At 38.9% G+C, this 27295-nt stretch overlaps 1 protein-coding gene across 2 annotated transcripts in view; it reads left to right on the top strand.

Annotated features, from left to right (window-relative positions):
- The window catches only part of RBMS3 (RNA binding motif single stranded interacting protein 3), a 711967-nt gene extending 693487 nt beyond the window's left edge, over nucleotides 1-18480 (top strand). For both annotated transcript variants that reach the window (XM_075143380.1, XM_075143379.1), the window contains 2 exons: nucleotides 15747-15827; nucleotides 18349-18480. In XM_075143380.1, the coding sequence (XP_074999481.1) occupies nucleotides 15747-15827; nucleotides 18349-18480 (213 nt within the window). The remainder of the gene's footprint in view (nucleotides 1-15746; nucleotides 15828-18348) is intronic.
- Nucleotides 18481-27295: the final 8815 nt, after the last annotated feature.

Genomic DNA, 27295 nt, shown 5'->3' with positions numbered 1-27295 from the left:
CCCAAACACAACAGGACTCCAGTCTTTTGAGAGACATCCTGGGGTAGAAAACAACCGACAAATAACATCAGCAGCACCTATACTGCATCTTATATTCTCGAAGTATTTTTAAAATATTAATTAAACCTTATACCGCCACTTAAATAAATAAGCAAATTAATGCAAGACCTTCGATTTCCTTTGAGGAAAATTAACTCCATACAGTGTAGTCTTTCTTATAGCATGGACAGCAGCTCCTGTTCCAAACCCAAGGACGGCTCAGCTGTACCACTAATGCAAGCAGGACATTTGAGGTAAAGCCCAGACTCTCGGCAAGATGTACTGCCGTAAACTGTTCCGGTCATGGCAGCTGAACTAATTGGCCCCTTCTTCCCATTAAGAAAAGAGTAGATTTTACCGGTTCTGGTTAGATTTGGCTTTACTCCTTACCTCTTCAGTGTGCCTAGCATTGAAACGTATTTGCTTCTCACCGAATAACCTGTAATAATTTGTCCTCTCTAATAATAATGAAAAATATTGTAAACTAGAAGTTTGCAGTCAACTCAATGTTCTAAATTCCCATGCCAAAATACATCATGAGTGTCAAATACATTTTGGCATTTATATTTCCTTGAGTTCACTAGCAGTATGGACAGCTGTTTCTTGGTGGTTGTATTTAATGGTTTTAATCTCACTCTGTTTTCATCTTCACGCTCTGTGTAGTCTTTCTCATGATCCTTCACAACAAGCAAAAAGTTCCAGTCCTGGGGCTAGGATGACAGTTAAGCAGATGCTGTTTCAGTTCCCAGTTACAATTCCTTCAAGGCTATTAGGGGATATTACGGCTGGACAGGCTGGCAGACCACCCCCCCACACCTTCCCGTCCTAAGATTAAATTCATCGTCCCTGACATCAGCCACTAACTGAGAGGAACCTGCAAATGCCGTTGTTCAGCTTCAGGAATAGCCAGATTTACACTTTCTAAATGTTAACTCTGCTAATTTGTGTTTTAGGAATGAGGCTTGGGAGTTCAGTATAACACTCGTATGTCAGCAGTGATCCTTCTTTCTAAGGTGAATCATGCAAATCCTATGGTTTTAAAGGTGTTGATATAAATTTATTTGATGGAAAAATGGCCACTTTGACATCTCTGTCATATTCTTGGAGAAGAAAATCTGTCGTGCAGTTAGGACTTTCTCCATTGCAAATATTTGCACAGCACTTAATCTTTTTTTTGTGAGTGTAAAAGGAAAGCAGAAAGGGAACATTTTGCAGATCTGTGAGCGCCAGTGCAAAATGAAGATATCTGAGCTTTCCAGTCAGTCTGTGTGCCAAAGCCAGAAGTGCATCAAAGAACCAGGAAGGACAGCCTGGCCTAGAAATAGATACTCTGCAAGATCCTCCTGAGAAGAACAATTCTCTGACTGGGCTGCGGCGTTTAGAAGAGGCCAGGCTTTTCCCCCGTCCTGCTTACTTGCCCGTACAGGCTGAGGTGCACTTGTGCAGCATGTGTTCCTTTTCGCATGAGTGGAGCAGAGGGATCAGAAAAGTTCATTGAAAACTCCTGTTAGGGCCTGTGTAGAATTTTTTTAAATATGCGCCTTTAAGGAAAGCTAAAGATGATTGAATTTCAGTTTGATAGCTGTAGATGGGCTTTCTCAACTGTGATTCTTATGCTTTTTCCAAACACTGTATGTGGCATCCATGCCTTGTCACCAATGACCTTTAAGAGAATATATTCTCTCAGCATTGTCTTCTGGTGAAAGGAAGGATTGAAGATGTTTTCCAAATTCACAGTCCCAGTGTTTCTTGTGACTATTCTTTTGAAGCAGATGGGGGAAAGTGTTACAGCCTTTTCTTATATTCTCGGGTGGATCTATCTGAAGCATTCCCAAGTATCTGTAAAGAAGCAATGGTGTCCCATAGAGGAAAGCCAGATGCCCTAATACAGATTTGGGAGGGTGCAAGAGACTGTCTCTCCTGCTGGCCTTATCACTTATTATAGTTTTGCCGTCATTGACAGTAATATTTCATTAATCTGTCACGTGGAATTCCATTTGAGAGGATGTAGTATGCTAGAATTTTTGACAGTTTTAATGCTCAGCAGTGATTTATAATATTCTGTGAAATTAATATATTATTAAAAATATGTCTACAGCTCTGACTGTGCGTTATGACACATTCAGAAGATCTTGTCCTTTCTTAGAACACCCATCTCCAAGCTCTATTCTTTTCATTTGCCATTTGAAGTATGTATCTTGTAGCATTTTCAAGCTGTAACTATGCAGCCATTTAAAAAGGAGTGAAAAAATGTCTCTAAACTTTGTATTTCAACCAGGTATAATTCTATGCAATCAGGATTAAACATGTAGAAATTGCATATTGAAACATCTTAGTCGATATTCCAGAGTATCCTTCTGCAGATTCAGCAGTGCATCTCTTAGTACATTTTTTTGTTTGATCTCCTTTACGATGAATAGCTCTCTGGTCTACATAATTTCCTTTCTTTTGGTTGAAACAGTTTTTAGATGTGCACCACTGCAAAACTTTCCTTAAAGCCAGTCATGACTGGCACTTTTCTCTTTTCCTTTTCCCAGCCTTGCCTCTCCTTATCTTGAATTCGCCTTTGGGCCAAGACTTACCCACCTTTTTAAGCTGGATGCAAAGTTTCACAACCCTCACTCCCTCAGTCTGCTCCCACCCCGGGGAAGCACAGCTCAACCTGGTGGTACGGCAATGCTTGTGAGGGACACGGTAATACATTGCCTGGATGAGAGCTGACAGTGCTCCAAGAAATATGACAGTACCTCTGCCCTTGCTCAGGCTTCCCATTCGAAAGTTTTCATTTTGGTAATTACATCCTTCCCAGATAGTAGCTGTAGTCATTGATCATACTAATATCATTATAACTGATTCCCGTAAGTCACCTTTTAAAGACACTTTCTATGGTTTCTTCCCCCCCTATATCTTCTTCCTCTGCAGTCACAGGATAAGACTTTTTCTGTCTACCCTTCATCTGATTGATTAGAAATGCCACATACTTCCTTTACGTATGGCCTGGTAATATACACATCACATTTCTTCCCTCGGGATCTTAATCAGAACAAGTAATGGCCTTTAGCTTTTCTCATTAGCAAAATGGAAAAGCACCATACCCAATCCATTAGAAATACAGCATTGTAATATGAGCTTATAGAAAAATGGCTGCGTGCCAGCAGGCATGGAGTGAGTTTACCTTAAAGGATTTTCGGGGGTGGGGAAGAAAAAAAAAAGTAGTCACCCTTCTGTCTGGCAAGCAAATGTTTTGAGCCATAACTTATCACACCTGTCTGTCAAGCATTTTGCTGTGGCTCCTTAAGTGCTGTTTGGACAGCTCTGTCATATAAAGAGCATTCATAAGGAGAAAATATGGGTGTTTGTACATGTATTAATGTCTTCCCCAATGTGGATTCCCTTCATGGATTATCCTCCTCATATTCCATTGCCTATCAGAATTAGAGAGAGGGGAGGAAGTTGGGAAGATTTTGTTATGTTTTGCCTTGCTTTTAATTTTTCACAGAATGTGCTAACCTGAAAAAATGTAACAGGAATAACCATTATGGCATACACGTCTATCAAGCGTTTACCTGAGACTGTTGCTATGCTTATTTTAGCCCTGTCTAAAACAATTTACAATCGGTACACTGAGAGTGAGGACAAGACTGATTAAGAGGGTTTTTTTCCCCACTGAAATAAATTGCTTTTCACTTGGCCTGGACTTTATTAGCCCTAAAAAATATTGAAATTCATACACCAGTATTTGTGCTTATGCTGTGCAAAACTGTAAGAGGGTGTTAAAGCACAAATCCATACTGATTGGTAATTGTATATAATTTGAATGTATATGAGGTGACTCTGCCTCCTTTGGAAAGCTAGCACTGAAGGAATACAAAGAACAGCCTTGGAATGCTGCTATTCCACCAGCACTAAAACATACCTGTTTTACTGGCCCCTTCAAGCATTGCTAATGTGATTCCTGGGAAAATAAGTACTAAGCACACCCATAAAGATATATTAAATAATGTCTTATGGCAAATGGGTGCTTGCACTTTTTTTTTTTTTTTAAATACACCTCAGGTTTCCTAGGTCATAAGTTGCTCACCTGTACAAAGTGAGATTCAGAGCTGAAGCATTAAGCTAGCATTCTTGGCTGCTTCACTTATGGTTCATCAGCTGTGCTGATCACACTTTCCCAACAAAATAGAGCATCCCAGTACAAGGTAAAGAAAATAGTACAATGAAATGGTCTGAAAAACCTGCAGTAGTAAAAAATGGGAGACGTTCTAAAGGGACCTCCTTAGGGCAGTTTAGGGGTGTAATTAGTGATAAGATGACAAAACAGGAAGGCTTAAGGCAAGGAGGGATGACTAGTTTTTTGAAGTATTAGGCATTTTTTTTCCTTTTTTCATTTTCTGTTTTGTTCTTTTGCTGTTTTTTTTTTACTTTTTGGTATCTTTCCTCTTCCCCTCCCTCCTCTCCTTGTCATTTGGATGACAAACTGGGGAGAGGTTCTGAGAAATTTTTACCACAAAGTAAGTTTAGGACTTCAACACTGTAAGCAACTCTTCACATGGTAGACAAGCTCATGACATGGCAATATAGTTCAGTCCACTTAGCCAGCACCCTGCTAAAAGGCAAGGTTCCTCCTTTGGTTATGCAGCCCTGGAACTGATGCGGTCTGATGTGTCTCAGAGATCCTCCCACAGCTGATAATTAACATATTTAGGGGCAGACTCTGTAATATTCTTACTCAGTCACACTCTCTCAGTAGGGCATTGACATTAATTTTAAGGGGACCTTTCTCCCATAAGAATTTCAAGAGTTTGCGGAAAGCAGGAAAAAGGAAACCCTCACAAAAACGTTTACTATTGCCACCTTCCAGAGCCCTGCCGTGTAAGCAAAGCTAATGATCATGTAAATAAATTTAAAGATTCTAACAGACCACTTCGTATGAGAAGCAATATATTGTACTGCATTATTTTAAAACATAGTACTTTAAATGTATTGAGGTTACCACCAGCCATTAAAGGTTAGTAGTCTCTATTATCCCCACCCTTTCCCAATATGAACATGGCTGATGCTTTTTCCCAAGTTACAGATAGAAGAAGAGCTGGCTGAGCAACACCCATGGTTTCCAGTTTGTGGGAAATTCGTCTTATGAAATTTGGTTTCTTTCTGATTCATCTTTTAAAAACTCAAAACAAAACAGAAAGATTCTCCCATGAGCCAGAAATTCCAAACAAAAATTAATTTTCGGAAACAATGTCTCATGGTGTTTCCAAGAGAAAATATAGTCCGCAAGATCTTGACAGCTGCCAACTGGTTTAAACATCCCTCTCAGTTGCTGTCCTGCTCCACGTCAGCTTTCAGGCAGCAGCTGCAAAACGCTCCCAGGATTTCGTGTTCCAGAGCAGCCCCACCATGTCTGATGCTTTGGGCAGGCTTCCAGATCTCCTGATGAGTCGGCTTACAGGTTTGCTTACTGAGGACCAGATTAGACCTGGGAGCCAAGTCAGAAAACCCCAGGAATGTTGCTTTGGGCAGGCAACTTGGTGGGATTGTCCTGGAAAAAAAGCAGGGCACCGACTCGAAGACTGAACAGGGACTGCTGGTTCCCAGGTGTGCAGGAAGAGGCAAGGACGTCCCAGAGCTTCACCCAAGATCCAGATAGAAGTGGAGCTCCCGGGGCTTGCAAACTCCCAACTCAACCACCCCAACTCTGTGTTGAGCAGTCTGAAGGCCCGCGTGCGTGTTTTGCAGGACATTTGGCCACACACGCCTGACAAGCAGGCTGATTTTCCTTGCATCCTTAGGCATAATGGCCCAGCATTTCCCAGAGGGTATGCATTTCCCCCTGCCTAAGCCTGGATTTGCATGTTCACCATCAATACAGGAAGGCCAGCTTTTAAGGCATCCCTAATGCCACTGTTAGCTTCCAGTGAAAGCCCCAACAGGAACAACAGGCGATGTCTGCAAGGTAGTTTGTGCTCACTGAATTGGCAAGTTGTCCTCCATCTCTGGATTCAAGGTACTTTTGGACAGCTGTTTTTTAAGAAGTTTTGAGATGGTCTCTTCTCTTTTCTTTTCTTTTCTTTTCTTTTCTTTTCTTTTCTTTTCTTTTCTTTTCTTTTCTTTTCTTTTCTTTTCTTTTCTTTTCTTTTCTTTTCTTTTCTTTTCTCTTTTCTTTTCTTTTCTTTTCTTTTCTTTTCTTTTTTCTTTTATTTTATTTTATTTTATTTTTTCTTTTCTTTTTTCTTTTCTCTTTTCTTTTTTTTTTTTTTTTTTTTTTAAAGCAAGTGATATCCTTCATTACAGTTTACCAAATATTTTGGATTCTAGGGATCTTTTAGAGACAAAGGACTGAGCAATACCGTGCTTCAGCTGCTCTTAAGAATGTCCAAGGTGTACTTTGGCAGTGTAATGCTATTATCTTACTGCCTTACATCTGTCAGGCATGACTGCATTTTCATGCAGGAGGTGATGAAATTCCTCCTGTTTCTAGGATAATTAGAAATACTAATATTCAGGTGACTTTTTGTGTGTTTCTACTGTGCTTTTTTTTTTTTTTTGTAGCTTGTAATTGTCCTTGCTTTCATCTGCTTCATTCTTGGACAGTTGGCCCATGAGCTGTCCACTCTTATGTCTGGTCTGAAAGAGCAAATGGAAGGTATATGTGATTGATGAGCAACTGTTATTTAACAAGTCTAAGCGGTTCTCCTGTTGTTTTAACAACAACTTCATCCATACAGTATAGACATTTGCACACAGTAGTCTGCTTCTCTTTAGACTCTTCAAATTCATGGAGATTTAATAGCCTCTAGAAGACATGTTTACCTCTAGAAAGCAATTACTTGTTCATATAAATGGATATGTTATTAATAATAGCTTAATGTGCTCATGTGTTGAGAGTTTCACTGACACATTTATTTATTCACTTATGTTGAAAATATTAAAAAGTACAGATCAGTCTTCCTTCATCTTACTAGCAGCCAGCCATTCATCAGGGACTAATTGAAAGAACTGTATTCAGATGGAAATTCCTGAGAATTTCCAATTGAGGGGGTGCATAGGGAATTTTTGTGTCAGAAGAAGCAGTTATAATTCTGCTGCATCATCTCTTTATTTTTCAGGGTACAGGATCTGAAAGAAGAATATAAATGTGACAGAATGTCGGTGATTACCGACCCTGGCTGACCAAGACTGATGCAGTATACTCTTTTGTTATGATATAGTTACTATACCCTGGTTTTATATAGGGTGCTGCAGACGGGACAGTCTGTAATAAATCATGCACTAACCCAGGCTCAAAAACTTGCCCCAGAGATCTCATAATGTACATTCGCAGAACAGGTACATAGAGGGTATTAGAAAAAATAAAAAATACCCCTTTTGTAGAGAAATGGATAAGAACTGAAGAATTAAGAATTGAAAGTAAAACAAAACACCAGAGTCTTGGTCTCTGTTTTAAGCATAGTAGTCGTCTTGCTCTCTTGCAAATGTATCCATCAGACCCATGGTATTATTAGAATTATAATTTTCACATCTTGAGACTATTCATACATGTAGTCATACATGGAGAACCAGTCTACGTTTCTGTACAGCCTCCATGGATCCCTGCCTACAGTGGAGGCTTTGTCATAAGGAAGACAAGATTGAAAATATCATGGGCCTAGGTACACTGACATGGACTACAAGGATCATTGGCACCCTGAGGTCGAGTTCCATAGCTGTGTATAAACTGATAAACATAATATGAACAACTTGTTATAAAGAAGTATTCCTATAAGAAGTTTCACTTGCCTTTAATGAAAGATAAAATTTTCACATCCTGTTGGGTTTTCCTCCATTTTCGCCCTTTTCAGACATCAGTGAGATATCTGAAAGCGATTTGAGACTTTCACCAAGTTCTTTTGTAATGCCAGCCTTTAGACGCTAAAAAGTGGTTAAAAAAAATGAGCCAGTTTTTTATTTATCTGTTTCTAGAGACGTTCCTGGAGTGCTGTTTGCATTTACTACAGTTTTTACAAACATGGGATTTTGTATGCTAGTGAGAGTGTGGTGCACAGCTGTACGTGGTGATCTGACTGTTCTCACATTTGTTTACTCTAAATAGTCTTTAACTGATTAGTCCTGATCGCTCTGCTTTAGTAGCAGGCCTGAATTTCTGAAATAAAGAAAAAACCTGTTAGCTGTGGGGGGTTTAGCTCATCTGCACTGTTTCTTCTATACCTTCGTATTTCTCTGATTTCTAAAGGTAGAGATTTGTGAAAGATGCTTAGACCTCCTGAAGAGAAAAGGGGATTAGTTTGTAAATATAGTTCTTGAAGTTATTATTCTCTCTACCTTCATTTAACTTGCTCAGAGAATTAGGTAACATCTCATTGGGAAGGTTGAAAGGGAAGTGATAGCCAGTGTTCCTAAATACGTTTGTATTACTGAGCAGCAGGGAAGGAAGGTTAAATCTTGTAAAGATTTCTATTCTCTGCCTGAACAATGAGTGCAGTGGCCCAGTGGTGGGATTCTGTTGAATGACAGTGCTATTTTTGATAGGGCTATGGTAATTGTGTGGTAAAATAGCAGTATATTATTATATTTTAGGCCAGGCTGATCATTATTAGCAAAAATATTGTAATATATGCAAAAACTCCATATCTTTTATTCTCACATTCTTTAATTGGGAAAAACTAAGATTAGTAACAGCCATTGAATAATTACAGGATTGAGCTGGAAAATGAGAATGCTTCTGGGTAGCAAAAGATATTTGAAGTTTAAAGTAAAAACTGTGGTGACTGGATATTGTATTTCATTGAACTGCCACTGGTGCTGATGAACTAGATGGGCCTTTTCTCTTCCTGAGTTCCTACATGTCCATGCCAGACTATGGGATAAGAGGACACAGCAAGACAATGTTCTTTTCTATTGGAGAACAGGGTATTTTCAAATGAGAAGGTGGAACCAAGGACAAAAAAGCAGCAGTTTTATTCTATATTTCATTAAAGTTATAACCACTTCACAATGGTCGAGGAGAGATGCAATTTTTGCTCTTTGCAGGGGAAGAGATTTGAAAGTGGGAAGGCAGGTTTCCTTCATGGAAAAAAAAAAAGATGATAAAAATAAATCCAGCCAACAGTCTCATTTCCTTCAGTTTTCCAGCAATGCAAATGTTTTCACATAATTCTGTTAGTGATGCAGTGTCTAGACTTCTCAGATGGTTTTAAAAAAACACAAACAAACCCTGGCATTAATTCTGAGAATCCTAAAAAGCTAAGTCATTATCACTGTGCTATAGCTCATGCAGTGATATGAAACCACAAATAGTCACTGAAGACCAGAGTCTGGAATCCTTGCTCATTTAAGACACATGGGTTAGCATTTACTCACATAAGACATCCCATTTAAGCCTTCAGCAGGCTGCTGTGGTGTAAATGCTTACCAGCATACGCTGGTACAAGGATTCTGCAATTTGGCTCTCACCTTGACTGAAAAGGCTCTGTGCCTTCTCAGGAGCATGGAGGTTGATGAAATAAGGAAAGCGATCTTTGATTCTTGCTACAGATATACATTTATATAAAAACAAAGCAGAACACCATAAAGCAGCATTTGCACATTGATTTTATAAAAGACCTCTTCTTTAACATTTATTCCTTGCTCATTGCCCCTTGTCCTTAGTAAGCCTACTAATTCTGAGTTAAGTGTTGTCCAAGGTTTCCAAATCTACTGCAAACTTAGATGTTAATGTCTCATTTTGTAAATTCCTTCCGATTTTCTTCATACCAGGAAACTTATTCAGCATTGATCAGGTTATCAACTGTTGTCACTGTAAAATCTCTCAGTGCTCATAGCAGCCAAGTTAACGTATATACAGTAGTCACCTTCTAATCACAGCTGTGTTATTTTATAGGCAACTAGGCCTATAAATAGAACTATACTTTAGGGTGGTTTCTTATACTTTCTGTTAATGATGACCTTCAGAATTTAAACAAAGTGTATAGCCAAAGCCTTCTGGTGATGTAAATGAGATTGTTGGGTCTTGCAAGAGGCACTTACTCTTTCAGACACTGTCTCAGTTGAAATTCAGTAGCTAATAGCCTGTGTAAGAGGTGCTTGCTCTGTATCTCAGCTGTTAGGCACTTGCCTGACTCTGCATTAAGCTGGGTGCAAGAAAGGCAGGCCAGAGGTTTACTAGGGCAAATGAATAAATGGACATTACCTGTGCCATAGTCTCGATGTAAAAGCTCCTGCAAATTCCCTGCGGGTCACTCAGCTCCACCTTTGATGGGTGAAACGTGTTATCCCACTGCAACGTGCTCCCTCACTCTGCCTGGTGCAGGCAGCTGCTGCCTTCTTGTCTTTTCCTTCCCGATACCTGCCACCTTGATGGGTTTAGTGTCTGCCGCAGGCTCAACAGGAGTCTCGCTGGAGCCAGGCTGGGATACCTCACTGTTAACAGATCTGTAAGAACTGATGTTGCTCTGAATTAAACATGATCCTTCTCACAGTTTCATTTTGTCTCCTCAACCCACCTCCTCATTCATTTGTTACCTCCTTTAATTTAACTCTTTGTAGTCATGGAGGGTGATATCTGAAAGGAGAGTAGAGGTGTAAGTGTATACTACTACTCTCTCATTTTCTAGCTATATATTTTTTCACATACTTAAGCAGCATCAAAAAGGTAAAAACAAAAATTCCTTTGGACAAGGTGTGAGCAGAATTGTTAAGGTAGCATATAGGCTAACTTGGTGCCCTGGTAAGTGCAGTCTGAATGAAGCAGTCAGGCACTGTAAAGCATGCGTTATATTATAATACTGCACATCCTCAGTGCTGAGAACATGCATTCTGTATACTGTATGAAGAAAATAATAGTTTACTAACAAATGAAGAGCATGGTGCCACCAGCAGTGTCTCTTTTTTCTTTCCGTAGTAGAAATTATCAGCTTTTAAAGGATCAGAGTGCCAAAAAAGCTCCCTTATACTCTGCAGATCCATCATCTGGCTAGTAGAGTCACTATTCATTTTACTGTCAGAAATAGGCAGCTTCTACTTTTAGACCCACAAAGCCTGTACAGTTGTCAAGAATGAACAGTGTTTTCTTCTGCCTTGCACATACTTTGTTGAATGACCGATCACATTACAGTTCAAGATTCTTTAATCCTGATGGAATCATATGACAAAGAAAGAATCGATTTGGATTTTTCAGATTCTCTCATTTCAGTGCTTACAATACTAATATTTAGTGGAATTAGCTGGGTACTGCTAAGCTGAGCATGTGAGTCATGCTGTCTCTCTTTCACATGTACATGTGGATAAAGAACTTTAGTGAGTGTGGTTCATGGAGAAAATAAGTCTCGGTGATGGTCTTCTGACATAGATGTCGTCTTTGCTTGCCATCTGTCTACTTTCAAGTTACATTAGTTTCTTGAGGTAGATGGGAAGCCACATGCAAACTATGTGCATCTGCAGGACCTGTGGTCCCCATGGAACCGCATCACTACAGAGTCCCTCAGCTAAGGGATGTCCTTAGAGCAGGATCTTCATCCTGGGTGGTCCTAAGCAGGGTAGATATAATTTATAACTTTTCTTCTAAATATCACAATTCTTTCTGAAGCTCTTTTCCACCTCCCAGTGTGGGCAGCTCTCGCTCCAACCCATCCAGAGCACATTGTTTTACAAAATAGCTGGGTAAAGTGGCAGGGGGACCCAGGGAGAGACACAGACTCTAGTGGGCTCAGTGTGTGCTGGGTATGGAAGCTACTGAAAAGCAATGTTCTGGAAGGTTTCTGCTAACAATTAACTCTGAATATTCATGACAAGAAATTCAACTCTTGCATTATCCAAAGCCATTGATGTAAGTATTGACACTGACATTGTGCCTTAGCACTGTGTAATCTTTAATGTATTTATCCTGTGAGATCAGAGAATTAAGATTATGTAGTTCATAAAGGAAAGAAATACATGTGAACTTGGTTGAGCTCATGTCAGTTATGACAAAAATTAATCTGTCCTCCTTTTTCATTATACTGTTAGTAAACAAAACTAAAGCAGCTTCTCAGCACTAGGCTTCCCATGGAGAAAACAGATCCAGTAGGGCAGACACTCCTGAATTCATGTGGTCTTAGCTGGGACTCCCTGTGCATCTGAGGGGACTTTAGATACTTAAGACCAATTGTGTATCTCTGAGAATTAAGCCTGAGTTGTCCTTTATAGTTTTGTAAGGTTTTTTACCGAAGCCTCAATGGATCCTTAAGTGAAAGAATGCCGCATCTCGAATACTGTCTTCAGTTTTGGGCCCCTCACTACAAGAAGGACATTGAGGTGCTGGAGCGTGTCCAGAGAAGGGCAACGAAGCTGGTGAAGGGCCTGGAGCACAAGTCTTATGAGAAGCGGCTGAGGGAACTGGGGTTGTTTAGTCTGGAGAAGAGGAGGTTGAGGGGAGACCTCATCGCGCTCTACAACTACCTGAAAGGAGGTTGTAGCGAGGTGGGTGTTGGTCTCTTCTCCCAAGTAACTAGCAATAGGACAAGAGGAAATGGCCTCAAGTTGCGCCAGGGGAGCTTTAGATTGGGCATTAGGGAAAATTTCTTTACTGAAAGAGTGATCAGGCCTTGGAACAGGCTGCCCAGGGAAGTGGTTGAGTCACCATCCCTGGAAGTATTTAAAAGACGTGTAGATGAGGCGCTTAGGGACATGGTGTAGTGGGCATGGTGGTGTTGGGTTGACAGTTGGACTCGATGATCTTAGAGGTCTTTTCCAACCTTAATGATTCTATGATTCTACGAAAGTCTGGAGACTGAGAATCAGTTCCAAGCCCCGATAACATGTTCAATTATTGACCCAGTTACTCTTTTCTGAAATGGTGAGGGATTCTTTGCATTCATAATGATACATACATTAAATATGTTTGGATATTCCACTGAAGGGCACAATGTGTGTACCTGTAATACAGACCAGTCTGCTGCTGTGTAGTCAAGGGCCAGTTGTTAAGCAGCAGTACTCTGTAGGATTGAGCCTTGGCTAACTTTTACTGGGACCAAATTCTTTGCCACAAAAACTGTGACTTCATTGTCATGTGCCGTTGGTGGAACTAATTTGGCCCACATCATTTGTTTTAATTGTAGAGCTCTAAATGATTTAACCAAAAGGTTGAGCTACCATTACAGTGGACATTTAGACAAGCAGAATATGTTATATACAGGGGAGAAGTCACATTCCTACTGTTCTTCAGGGATTCTGGCAAGTAACTAGGCAGCTTTGGTCTCCATCACTGTAAATCACCGACTGTTTGGCTGAAGTCAGTTAAAATTAATGCAAAAAAATTAAACTGGGAGAGTATGGAGAGTGTGAGTGTCTGGAAAGACCAGGGCAAGCAGGGGTTGGCCAGGGCCACTAGTGACTCTCAAGTCAACAGAACAGTTTCCCCTAGAGATTGTGTAGCAGTGAAGGAAGCAACGTGAAGTAGTCTGGCAAGTAAGATCAGGATCTGCCTCAAGAGGAAAACAATAACAATAGAGGTAAGAAACTGCATGACTACCGAGAGCAGTGCTTGCAGTGACAGCAAAGACACCAGTTAATTCCCAGACAGTTTCAATTGCTGTGCTACAGAACTCAATGCCAAGGGATTTTGCAAGAAGTGGAGTGGTATGAATTATTGAATAATTGAATAATTTGATATCAGTGTGTTAAAACTCATATGTGTTTGTGTGTAAGGTAAGGGAATGGCAGACAACTGCATCTTATAAAAATCTGAGCGTTGATCTTCTGCTGGGTTCAGGGAAGAACTCTGAGGAAGTCCAAGTTGAATGAGGCCACTTTAATCTTTAAATTAATAGTTTTAATTAAAAGCTGTGTATTTTTGTCTGAGTGAAGCTAGCCTGCGAAGGTACTTAAAACCCTTGTAGCTCTTTGCAGAACTGTAAGAATGAGTGCTTCAGGTTAATGTTAAATATTGACACATTTAGAACAATGCTACACAGCAGATGTCGTCCCAACATGTGACGGCAACATTACAAAGCAGAATGAATGAAGCGGAAGCAGCTTTGGAACACCCTACTGTAACATTCTCATTAGCTCCTAATCTGTAAGGCAGGAGAATAGCCCAACTGTACTGAGTACAATAGGGGTAGTTGGCCTGGTGTCTTTGGTGGGTTAGCATTCATAAAAAAACTATTGAATTCAATTCTTTTTCTGAAGAACAAGGAAAAGGAGCTGCAGAAAATCATGGCCTGATACAGGCAGAGAGACACTGGGGACACTCCCATCTCTTTGCTCAAGTTAAGGAAAACATTGAATTTTAGCAACAATATTGTAATGGCTTTCAATACAGTATGTTACTCATATTGCAAGTATACATTCTATGCCACCAATATTCCTCACTGATTTTTTTTTCTATAGAAAACAATTTAATTGAAGTAATTTTTTTTCTTTTACTTGAATGAAGACTTCAGAATTTAGCTGTGGGATTCATAAATATGCTGTTCTCATTCCCTAAGGCCTTTCTCCGGCATTGCTGCAGAGTCTGCACCCCACTATGCAATTTCATAATGCGTGTTTGTGACAGGCATATCAAACCATCCAGTTAGTTTAGAATTGAGGTGAGAGGGTGCTTTAAATGTAAATTTTACTATAAACAGCGGAATAAAATCTTGCAAGCACTTCCTAGCTCTGCCAGGAAGCAGAGCTATATTTAACTCATTTTAAAATTCATCAAATACATTTTGGGCTGATTCAGATCTTCAGTGTGTCTTGATAGATAACATGTAGTGGAAGTGTCATACAGTCAGTTGTGGGATTGGACACATTCTGAGATTCTTGTCAGTGAAGACATGCAGTTGGGACTGGATTGTAGACAGAAAAGTACATATAGATCTGACAACTTAATATTGATAGTTTATTTGAAGATTTGAACAATGTCTGTTGCATTCAGTTCAAGAGCTTTTGAAGAAGTGCTGTATATAAAAAGATTAGTGCTATACCAATGGCAAAATTCACATGCACTCATGAATTTTAAAAAAGATTGTCTTGTAGTGCTTGGGAGAGACGGTATTTTAGGGAAGTTAATACAAAGCGTTGCTATAATAATAATAATTTGCAGAAGTTTCAAAATGCATAGAAAACATCCCTGGATATTAAGAATAAGCCATAAGAATTTAGCTAGGGATTCTGTGTACAAAAGGAGAAGCCCCCAGATATATCTTCCTTTCCTTTATTTTTCCTGTCTCAGATTGCACCTCCCTGCAGCTTTGTATCCCTGTAAACTCAACTGCTGTTATTGATAGGGTTAAATATAGACTGGAATAAACCTGTCAAATTTCATGCTTCAGTTTTTGTAGGCATCATTAGATAAGATCAATAAGATTCCAAAAGATTGTTTAGACTGGTTTTGTATCTGTAACCACTATATATATACTGCTATCATGTCTCTGCTGGTTTTTTCGTAAGTACAAATAGGAGTCTCTCAATTTTAGAAGCCATGTGAACAATCTGAATCTATCAGCAAGATGCTTGCTATTGCCTATATTCAAATATGACCTGCCTTTGAAGTTCAAGATTATGATTTTTAATAGCTAGGTAATTCCTACCATTGCCTAAAATCCTTAGTTTAAAGAAATAATAGGCTATACACTAACCAACAAACTCTGAACAGCAAATTGAAAGAGTGTCATGCTTCTAATATGGTTTTATGCGTCTTCATTGTGGTTTTCTAATGTTCATTTGCCTTTGATTTGTTCTAGTACATGACTGCTGCTGCACCTATGCAAGGGACCTACATTCCCCAGTATACTCCTGTGCCTCCAACAGCTGTCCCTATTGAAGTAAGTGTATCTCCATCCATGAAAGTAGAGTGAAGGGGTAGCCGAACTCTTACCTATTACGCCTCCTTCCACCTGTTGTTTAAAAGGGGCCTAAAGTTACTTTATGGAATGGTGGCTGGAAGCTTCCAGCTTTTAAAATTAGGACTGCACGTTTCTTTCTCTTTTTCTTTTCTTTCTTTCTTTTTCCTTCTTTTTTCTCCCCCCCTTTTTTTTTAATTATTTGCAAGGGCTCTTGTTTTGCATTTGTTTTGTTGTACAGCAGGACATGGAATAAAACATCAGTGATTATGACTATTTTTTCCCCATGTACTTGGGAGGGAGATGGGAAGAGACAGGAAAACAAACCCAGCAGGCAGACCACGAACCCAAAAGAGATTTCAAGAAGAGAAGATTGCAAGAGGGTTTGATGCGGTCCTTAGCAAGTATAGGTAATTGCTGAAACATTTAGCAACCAGAAAAAGTGATTGAGCAATGGAAACCTTCCTCTTGTATATACAGACCTGGAGGATGCTGCACTGACTGAGTGCTTTTCATCCTTGAGGAAGGATTCGCTCCCTCCCTCCTTGGGGCTGAGTCATGCTGATGACAGTCTAATGAGTAAGTATTTACTCAACCTTGTAGACCACAAGCTGCCGGGAGAGCGTCAGCTTGGCCTCCACTTTTGTGAAGTTTCATAAGAGCCACTGAGCACAGCGAGAGGAGGGAGCCTTGGCATCCTCTTCCCTGTGTGCTTCTCTTCGGTGCTACCCTCTTTTATTAATAACTTCTCCCCTACTCTGGGGTAATGCAAGGAGTGCCAGGGTCTCTGTACTTCTGTCTTCGACTGTGTGGACTTTGGAGTTTGTGCTATTACTACTCTGTGCTTTGAGGATGCTGAGTTAGTGGTATTGTTGGCATGGCTCCACCAGCAGTCAAGTGGACTCATCCTGGTTTCTCCCGGTTTTTGCAATTACTGAGATTCCCAAATGAGGTCCCACACAGAAGGCTGCTACTGTTCTGTCATACTGAGCTGGACATGTTTTAGTCTTTTTTGCCTCAGGATAATTTTGCCCTAAACCTTGTTTGTTTACAAACGGGCCATGGGTGCCTCTTTTCAATTGCCATTCTTAGGTATTAAACTGGGCAGATACAAATCCAAATTAAAAGGAGAGGGTGGGATGGAGAGTGGCTCATACAGCAGTACTGGCTGCATACTGTGCTGACCAGTGCGAATGAGGAATTAAGTTAATCCTTCCTGAGCCCTCCTCCCCATCACCCACTGGTACATTCATGCCTGTTAAAGTAACGTGATGTCATAATTATCTACTATAATAATAAAAATATTATCTGGATATATAGCCTGTCTTGCTCTGATCCAGTGACAATTATTGTTAATGTTTATCTGTATTCATGTAGCATCATGAACCAGGACCTACTATGCTGAATGCTCCACAAGCAGAGACCAAAATATACAGTCTCTGCCCCAGAGAGCTTACAATCTCAAGATGAGATGGACAAAAGGAGAAGGATAAAGACAAGGAAATAGACAGAAAAAGATAATACTGACAGTCTGTAAGAAGAATTTCTGAAAAATGAAACTGATATTTTTAACAGATAATTTAAAATAATCTACCTGTTGTTTACACCAGACTCAAATAAAAACAAAGCAAGTGCTTTGTGCTCCCTCTTCTGGCTCTGTTGTGTGCAATACAGTAATAAAGCATGTTCCCCGAAGAGACCTGCTAGTGTTATTCATGTGACCAACACACCAAGCATAAGAGTAAAGGAAAGAAAATATAGCTTACTTTGAAAGTGCACAAAAATACTTGAAAATAATATTATTCAGACTGTCTAAATAGGATAAGAAATAGTGCATAATGTTAAATTCATACATATCATCTTTTGTGTGTTTACTTATCTATTTTTTGCAAATGTATAAATAACACAAAACTTCATTGGAGCTTTGATTTAACTGATAAAAGTCTTTAGTGTGAAGTAAATTTATTTTTTAAGGGAACGTGCATAAAAGCAGTGTGTAGAGGAGTGCAGTATTTTTCTAAGGCCGCTAAAATTCTGTTGGATGTGTAGTAAAGCAGAGAGCGGTGGGCCTATATTCAGCTTTTATCGCATTGCAAATCAAACAAAAATAAATGTGAACTCACTGTGAAGTTGGGGTAAGTAGATGAAAATTGGAAGAGCCTTACATATGTTGTAAAAAAGACAAGAGGTAAAATCCAGACTCCACTGAAGTCAGACGTTTTGCCTCTGGCTTTGAGCGGGCGGGGAACTGCCCTCGAAGGTGGAGGCATTTTCCACTGCAGCCTGTGAGAGCGAAGTACTACAGAGGCTGGTACGCTAAGGAAGCTGGATTAGCTCTCTAAAACTGATGGAGTTTGTTGTGTTAGCATGTGGTTCTGCTATCTCAAACTCTCTCGACCTCTAGAGAAATACAGGAGTGGTGAGCTGGTGCTGAGCTCTTTTATGTAATTCACTGCAGTGAGTAAAATTAGTAAGTTTTTCGTGTTCTCATTTGATTCCCTAGGGTGTTGTTGCTGATACTTCTCCACAGACAGTAGCGTCTTCATCACAGGAAGCCAGTGGTCAACAGCAACAGATGACAGTGGAAACATCCAGTGAACACGCGCCTGCATATTCTTACCAACAGTCTAAGTAAGTAGGCATACACTTTGTAACCAGAAGGTTTTGTTTCGTGATTATAGTGGGCCAAATTCTGCTCCCCATTTCAGCAATATAAATTCTGAGTAGCTTCGTTAAGTTCAGATGAATTCTGGATATATAGCAGTGTAATCAGCAAAAGGTTTTGGCTGATGGCCTCACCTTGGCAAAATGTCCTTGAGTTCCTGTCTGCAATGATATGCTCTCTAACTGTCTGCTGCTTTTCTGGGCTCAGAAGGATCTCAACAATGGCCTTAACAACCATCACGCTGAGCTAAAGCAGCATCTGGCGTCAGAGGTTAAAAAGAGGGCTTAAATTTTGCAGTGGTGAAAATATTGGCACGGTACACCTGTAAAGGCTTCTTTCTGAAAGTGTAGCTAGTGAAGCAGTATACATTGTCCCAAGTTGGTATTTGTGATAGTGCAAAACTGGTGCCATGCAGACACTGAGGGGGCAGGAATTGGCAATGGACGAAGAAGGGATAAGAAAGGGATGGGGAGAAGCACTGCTCTGTCTTTCTCCTGTCCTCTGCTCCCTTTGTTTGCTTCCCATGGAATACTTTGGAAAATTCAAAATTTATACACTGACAGCTGGATCTAGAACTCCTAAAGAGTCCCTTCATGTTCAGAATAATCCTCAAACACTCCTTCTCTTTGCTGCAATAAAACTGGTCCTCACGAAGGAAAGGTTACTTAGCAACAGGGTACTCACCGGGACCGATCAATGTTGGACAGATTCTAGGAAGGAGCCCAAACCCAGTCCTTGATTAATACATGTGTATTGAACACTAGCATCAGTGTGAAAAGAGAATTACGCTTTTTTTATCTTGGGGAAGGAAGTAGACAAATAGTCAGACAAGAAATATGTTAGATATGTCAGTCAATGCATCATGACATAGTACTTACAGAGGCATAAGATATGAGCTGGTATAGGAAAGATTAGAATTCTACCAATCTGTCAATTGCTTTACTTCATTTTTGACCTCTGGAAGTGGAAGATGCATTTATTTGTCTAACATGTGAGTAACAAATGGTTTCAGATCACACAATGTCCCTTTTTGACCGCCATAAAACATAAGACCTCAATATTTCTTATGTCATGCCCGTATTTGTCTATATGTGCGTATTAGAAAAGCAGTTGATCGCAAGCTCTTTGTTGATGTACCCAATCGGAGACACAGTCTATGCATGTGTATCCCTTCTAGCCATCAGTCTCTCTAGTATCTGTAAATAAATGATGGCAAAATATTTATAGAATATAATGGGCGAAGAGAGAAATATATGTGGCTGTACTGTCCTGTTGGCTTGCTTTGGTGACTGTGTTCTGTAGGAGTTTGGATCTGACAGTTCCCGTGTTCCAGTTCCCTTTCACTTAAGTCTCAAAGCAGAAGGTCTTAGGTTCAGAAGCCCTCATAAGGTACCTGTGAGCAGCGGATTCTGGCATTTTTCCCACATAGGAGGAAACTACATTGCAATTCTTTCTTGAAATGGGTGCTGTGTTTCTTGCCAGTGTGGTGAATTCCTACCTTCTCTGAGAATGAGATCCCTCATCTTTCATTGTCAGCTACTGCCTTGTTGCAATGATGGATACACTTCTAATGGCACTGGCATTTATATTCAGAGGGATTTCTTTCTTTTTTAATCACACAGGCAGATCCACTACAGATTTTTTATTATGATTATTTCAATAGTCTTTTCTGAAATGTGCCCTCTATTTATATCTGCCAGTTGCGGGCAGAAATGCAAAGTGTGGGAAGCTGCAGAAATAAACCAAAATATACACAATCTCTGTCTTAAAAAAAAAACTTCTGCCAGAATATTTCAGTAACCTTTAATATAAAACCAAATGAAGTTACTCTGCAATTAAAATATAATTTTATTAATCTGGTCTTCAAAGTGCACATTTATTAATAGCAAGCATCATGCCCAATGTACAACAGCTGTTTTCAAAGCGAGATGAGAGGAAGTAATTAACATGACTGAACAATGATTTTGTCAGATATAGGCAAAGAAAAAAGCAGACACTATAAAATTATTTCATAGGAGCTGATCAGTCAGGAGAAAAGTTATAACAGTGTATTTCATTATATTTATTTTCTTTGCAACAATCACGAAATTGCAGGCAACGAAGGAGAGGCAATGTACTCAGAATGAACTGGGTGGTATAAGGACTCTGTACTCTCTTTGTAAGTAAAAATAAACCACGAGACTTAAAATTTAAGTTCTACTTTTTTAATCAGCATACACGTTCTTTTGTTTAATATGCTGGCTGCTGTACTTGAGGATCCCACCCATAGATGTTCAGAAATGATAAATTCATGTCAAAAACCTGGCTACCTGTTGTGTAGAAATATAGGAGAAACAGCCCTTGGTTTCTGAGCAGAGGACTTGACTTTGTGAGGAAATCACCTTCTTTTAGACCCATACTCCCTTTTTCCTTGTAAATCTTTGCTCATCAAAGTGTGAAATCTATGAAGTGGAGATAAATTGAGATCCTTCCCCCTGAAAAGTGTACTCTCTTACCTCTAAGCAAAACTCTGCGGGACCATGTATTCTGATTTTAAATGTGGAAAGAATTACATTTTTCTGGAGCCTTTTGTGGGCAAACTCAATGCCAGGTTAGATTAGAGAGTATGTGCTGTCACCCTTCAGTGGAATTGGTCTTTCACACATACGGTGGCCACTCGACCCAGAAGGGCAGTAAAACCTCAGGAGGTGAGCATCCAACTTGAGTACTCCTACCAGAAGTTATGCATATAAAACCCTAAGAAAATAATTAATTCTTGCTTTCCACATAAATCATTCAAAATACTAATTTTCAGGTTTCATGCGATAAAAAAGTCCTTTCATAAATTTAATATTTAAAATTGAAGTTAGTTTTATGTTTACCATCCCAGAGAAATAGTTCTGTGGCAAATGTTATGTCATCGACATTCTTCACAATTTAACTCCTAATATTAAAATTAATTTAAAACTAAGCAAGGCAAATGCGTTAATGCTTGCAAAAGGAAAGGTGCTGGATTTTCTTGTGTTGAACTTCGGTTGGAAAAGGATTTTTTCCACGCAAGTTTTGAGGACTGTAGGAGAAGCAATAGCTAACCATTACTGATACCCCTAGACATGAAACAGCGTTTGTATGTAGGTTCTACGTTTCCCTAAAGATCTCATATAGTCTTGCTAAGATAAGTTTGATGTGGCATATCTTTAAATGACATGAAACCTCAAAAACACAAAACGAGAGTTATCTTCCGTAAGAAAATTGTTGATAGTTTAGCTTATTCTCTGTCCTAAATTTAGAAAGATTTGACACTATATGATCAAAAATTGTATTTTTCTAATTAATATTATCTTTAATATTTCTACTAAGTTAGCCATAACCAGCTCATTAAGGAGACTGCTCCACAGTCTTAACTGTTCTTGCCATCAGAAAATGTGTTCTTTTTAGCAAATTGGTTGTATCCTTTTATTGTAATTTTATCCTTCATTTTATTATTAGTATCCAAAATAAACAGTGCCACTTATTATTATGAAAATATTCACTCTCTTATTGCATTACTCTTGAAATATTTACATAGTGTTAAGCCACGCATTCATCTAATTTCAGTGTAGTTAGACTGCCCATTAAGCATGGCATTAACAAGAGTAAATTCATCTGCTTAGGATGTGTTAACGTCCCCAAAGCAGGAGTTCCCTATTTCTGCCTGACTATTTTCAGCTTAGCGGTGGTATCATATTTAAACAGCTGCAAAGTTAGTTTAGCTTGGATAACTTTTAAAGGGAATTGGGTGGAAAAAAAGGAGAGGAGCCTATTTCAAAGTTGTTTTGACTTAATGACCACTTTAATTCAATTGTTTTTACAGACAATAAACAGGACTGAAGAATGTCGGTCTGAAATCTTTGCCTTGAATGGAGAAACTTCGCTGAACAAGAAGTTGGCTTCCAGTTTGCACAGGCGTCAAATGAATGCTTTTTTTTTCCTACCTTTCCCAACGAAAACAAAACAGTGTTTTTATGTGCTGTGCAAATGGTTCCGTCATGTAGTCTGACAATTTTATTTTTGCTATAATTTTTTCTTTTTAAATAAAGAAAAAACCCAGAGGAAAAATGCTGGGTTGACATTTCATCTGGACGAACATTTGAATTCAGAATTTACCTGGAGGTGTAGCTAGATTATTTTTTTTTTAACAGAAAAACTGATGATGTCAAGAGGGAGCAAGTTGAGATGAAAACCAATTGTCTTCCTCAAAAATTAAGCTACTCTTTTTCTCTCATTTTATTTTTTTCTTGTTTTCAATCTAGAGTGTTTTTTGGTTTTTTGTTTTCTGTTTTTTTTAAAGAAATGTTTAGGTAAGGTTTATCTTGAATCTTAATTGCCTTAATTTTAAGGACGTCAAAGGCTCTCAAGGCAAGCTGTCAACGTCTTGTTAGAAAACCCGAGAATGAATTGAAACTGCTCACACCGGTGCTGGTGCAGAAGTTTAATAGACTGAGTTTTTGGGGTGAACAAAAAATAAACTGTACAGTTTAAAAGAAAATGATTTTCTTCTTTTGAAGAAAAGTTGATGATAAAGGAACTGTGGCAACTGAAAGGATTGGAAAAATGCTGGGACTTTTATGAACTTTGTCTTAAGTGTTGACAGAAAAAATTCTAGAAGGCTAAAGCATTTTACAGTAAAGTTATTGAATTGAGAAAAAAACTTGCTGCATTATAGAGAATGCAGGGTTTTTTTCTTGCAGAATGCAGATTTTTTTATTTACAAAGCGTGATCGCTAGCAAAAGCATTAGTGCTTTTTATCTGCAGTCTTTTTTATGAGCTTTAAGAAGTTTTTAGTCTGCTTTGCTTGTCACATTGCAAAAACCTAGCTTAAGAGCATTAAAAAAAAACTTAAGTAGATAGGAGCTTATGGTCAAAAAAGTGCAAAAAAAGCAATAGATAGAAGAAATTGTTGACAATTTCTGTAGTCTTTCCTAGTTGTGAACAAATGCAGCCTATGGATGGCCTATTTTATACCAAAGATGAAGTGACACCCTAACGCAGTCCAGAAGATAGAGGTTTTTTTCTTTTTTTATCTTTATTTGACCTACATGGCCGGACCAGTTCTTACTTTCTTGTTTGTTTAAACTATCTTCCACTGGTGTTTTACATACTGCATATGTGTATAGTGGAAATTTCAGAATAGTTGGTATTAGAAGCTTGTTGATGGTGTGCTTTGGAGAACATCCCAAAGCAAGGGGGAGTGGGTTACCAACTAATCTGTCCAGGTGGGCTTTAATTTTGATGAGTTTTTCTGTTAAATTGCCTGATCTTTGGTATTTCTACTGAAACAACAGTCTTCCTTCTGAATTCCGACATACCGCAGATTCATTTCTTCACCTCAGTCTTTGTCATCGTCCAGCATGCATAGCCACCTTAATTCTGCATTTGTTTTTCAGTGATGCGTTTGAATTGCTGGTTAGATGCAAGAGAAAGCAAACTTGATCTTTGTTCTCATTTTAGCTCTCCCATATGCGCAGAAATGTTGAAAATGACTTAGTATTGTCATGCAGGCAGGAAGTTAAAAATTATTCTTCTCTGCTGTGATTTCTGTTGTCTTAATATGTTGGCTGACAATCACTGATTAGTATGATTAGGCAAAAAAAGACACGAACTAAATTGAATCCACTGAAACCTGTTTTAGAAATGACACTTATTTTCCATAGAGAAATCTTGATTATGGCCCTTACTTTTTTCCAAACAAACAAACAAAAAACGTGAGAAGCAAGTCAAAAGATTATTTTTTTCCATAAGGAGGCAGAAGGGAAGCAGCATTTAAATATATACATACATACACATATATCTATATGTAAAAATCAAATCAAACGTTTTTGAACTTTCCTCCATCCAGAAGAGAGGGAAAGCTTCATCACATTTATTGTGGTGCATTAGAGACAGGGTATCCAATAAAAATAATGAAATTAAAACATATATGTTGGATCAATCCGATTCAGCTGCCCAATTCTAAAAAGAGATCTGTGTTTCCCTAACCTGACTTTTTTGGGGAAAAGAACACGATTATTTTTTTAAATTGATAAAACAAGATCGTATTTTTTAACATAGTGGGGGGCGGGGGGGGGAGTTCCCAAGTAAATGGCTGCTAGATATGCAACATAGAAAAGAGAAAAATGGGAGTTCACGTGGTTCTTCACCATAGGAAGAGGGTCTGATTTTCAGAAGTGGCAAAACTTCTGCTTTCTCCAGAGTAGTTGTTGTTATTCGACACTTCTGAAAACCAGATGATGCCAAAGTAAAAGAACAACAACATCCACAACGTTTTCAATTCAGAAAAAAACCATCTCTTTCTGTTTCACACGCTGTCTCATTACTTGTTGCTTTTTGAGAGTGGCACTTGAATTTTGTCCTTGGATAAAGGTTCCCTCTTTCTTTGGAGGGCATATGAGGGAAAAAAATCGATCTAGCCTTATTTTCTTCCTTTCTACACGTACTCTCTTTCTGTCTCTCTCTGAATTCTTTGTACAAATAGAGATAACCCGAGGCACAAGTCAGTTAAATATGAAATAAACACATTTGTTTCTGTGTTAGTTCTAATGTGACACACAAAAAGTCTCATTTACTATCAACAATGAGGCTACAAGGTAGCTACCATGTGGCTGATGAATATGCTGAGGTACCTTCTTGTTTCTATTCAGAACTCTGCTGCTTTATTTATACATTCAGAAACATTTTTCTTATTTTTTTCAGCAAAGTTAAACAATCTCAGTGTTTTTTATTAAGCCAGACAGGCAACATGATATCACGATGCCTGTCACTTTCAAGTGTTTCAAGTGCATTCTGTATTAGAATTGTTCCCTTTTTTTTCCATGCTATAATGTTTAATAGTGTTTGAAATCAAAAGAAACAAAGCAAAGAAGTAGAGGAAGAAGAAGAGGAAAGAAAATGGATCCCTTAAATACAATTGATCATCTTACTGATCCCCCAAAAAACCAGTGAACTGGTACTTGAAAGTCTGTGAATTACAAACAATGCGAGCCTTGAGTATAAACAGTCATAGATCATAAGGTAAGAAAAAAAACTTGTTTGGAACATACAAGATGCTCAGAAAGTGGTAACTTATTTGTAAAAGTTAAAGATGAGATAAAAGAGAACAGTGGAAGAGCAACACGCTGCATGGGTGTTGTCATAGGACAGGAATACTTGGTGGCCTCTGATATCTAAAACTGGTTTACTTTATGTTCTGGCTAATAAGATTTTTTGGAAGATTTATTATTATTATCTGTTTGAGTTTCTGTTTTCTTTTTTTTTTTTCTTTTTTGAAGACCTGAACTTGTAAAGTCAGTACCTATGTCTGTCTTACCAATTTAGCTTTAAATATCAGGAGGGTTCCTGAAAGGTTGCAGAAACAACTCTAGAAGTCTAAGGCAACGGTGCCTGGCCCAGAGGTCTAGAAGTAACATCAAATCCATAAGCTGAACTGCGTATGTACTTTCCATCACACCTGAATTCTTGTAAATAGTCAAATCTGGATGTTCAGGTTTGGTATTTTTGTTTTCACCTTGAAAGGTAAATACAGAAGGGGTGTCAGAAAAATATGAATTATGGCTAGAAAATTCTGAATACCTGGGCTCGTCGCTTAGCATTGAGGAAAAAAAAATGGATAGAGTGCAACTGAAGAGAGTATGATATTTGCAGGTGCTGACCCGAGTGTAGATCAGGGCACTGAAAAGTCTCACTGTTCCCGGTGAGATTGCTGAGGGACTCTTCTTCCTATCTGGCTCTACTGCTGGTTTTGTAAGCACTTTGCACCTGTGACAGTCAGGCCTCGAATTGTGAATGTCCTCTTATTGCCTTCAGTGAAAGAGACTCTTGAAATGTCCTTAGCTTGTGCTTACTTGTATAGTTCTGTTTACCAAGAGACTGCTTTGGTCGTGTTGGTGAAGAAATCCACCCTAATGCAGAATGAGGCGTATTTGAGAGCAATTGCATCACATTGTATCATCTTCTGCTACGGATGCGTGCCCAGCTTGGAAGATAAAGGCTGGTGGTTAGAGAAGTGAGGGCTTAAAGTTTCAACGGGCAATGGGCTGAAGCATTTGAATGGATTTTTACTCAAGTAAAAATCAAACGAAGGGTATTATTTATGTATGTATGTATACCAAAACTCAGCAAATTTGAGGAAGCCTGCATTGTAATAAAGTTTATTTTTAATATGTCATAGTATTTGGATCTATATTATGTTGTTTATGGTACTGAAGGATGAGACTGATATTACGTGTTTAACAAATTGCCATGCTTCATGATTTTAAGCTTGATGGTGCTCCCCATGCCACTTCATTTAAATGCTGAGGTTGACATGAGCAAAACAGGTTTAGACAGACTCGCTGAACTCCACCTATAGCAAGAGTCATGCTAAAGAGTGATAATGTGCTTAAAGTAATGAATCAATCCATTTCTAGTGATGAGACCAAATGTGGTAGTTGAAGATAGCAATGTTTGATACACACATGGTCAACATTTCCTTTCAAAACTTTATTTAACATGAAATTGGTCCAGATATAAAAGAAGGGCCCTGGGGTAAGGGATTTTCCTGGTCTTTCTCAGTAGCCCACGTGAACTAAGAAAACAGTCTCGGTGTGATGGAAATGCAAAACAGAAAACAACAAAAACGCTGACATTTGGTGTATTAGTCTTTCTGTTTAATGACAATTGACTCTAGTAACGATGATTCCTTTCATTTCTAATACGCATACACACAATCATGCACGCACACTTTCTCAGAAGGAGGGCTGAGTGAGCAGAAGACTTCTCCTCTCCCTC

Source organism: Calonectris borealis, chromosome 2 (genome assembly GCF_964195595.1).
Source record: "Calonectris borealis chromosome 2, bCalBor7.hap1.2, whole genome shotgun sequence".
Taxonomy (NCBI): Eukaryota; Metazoa; Chordata; class Aves; order Procellariiformes; family Procellariidae; genus Calonectris; species Calonectris borealis.
Note: the sequence above shows the minus strand (reverse complement) of the source record. Positions and strands in the feature narration are given on the sequence as shown.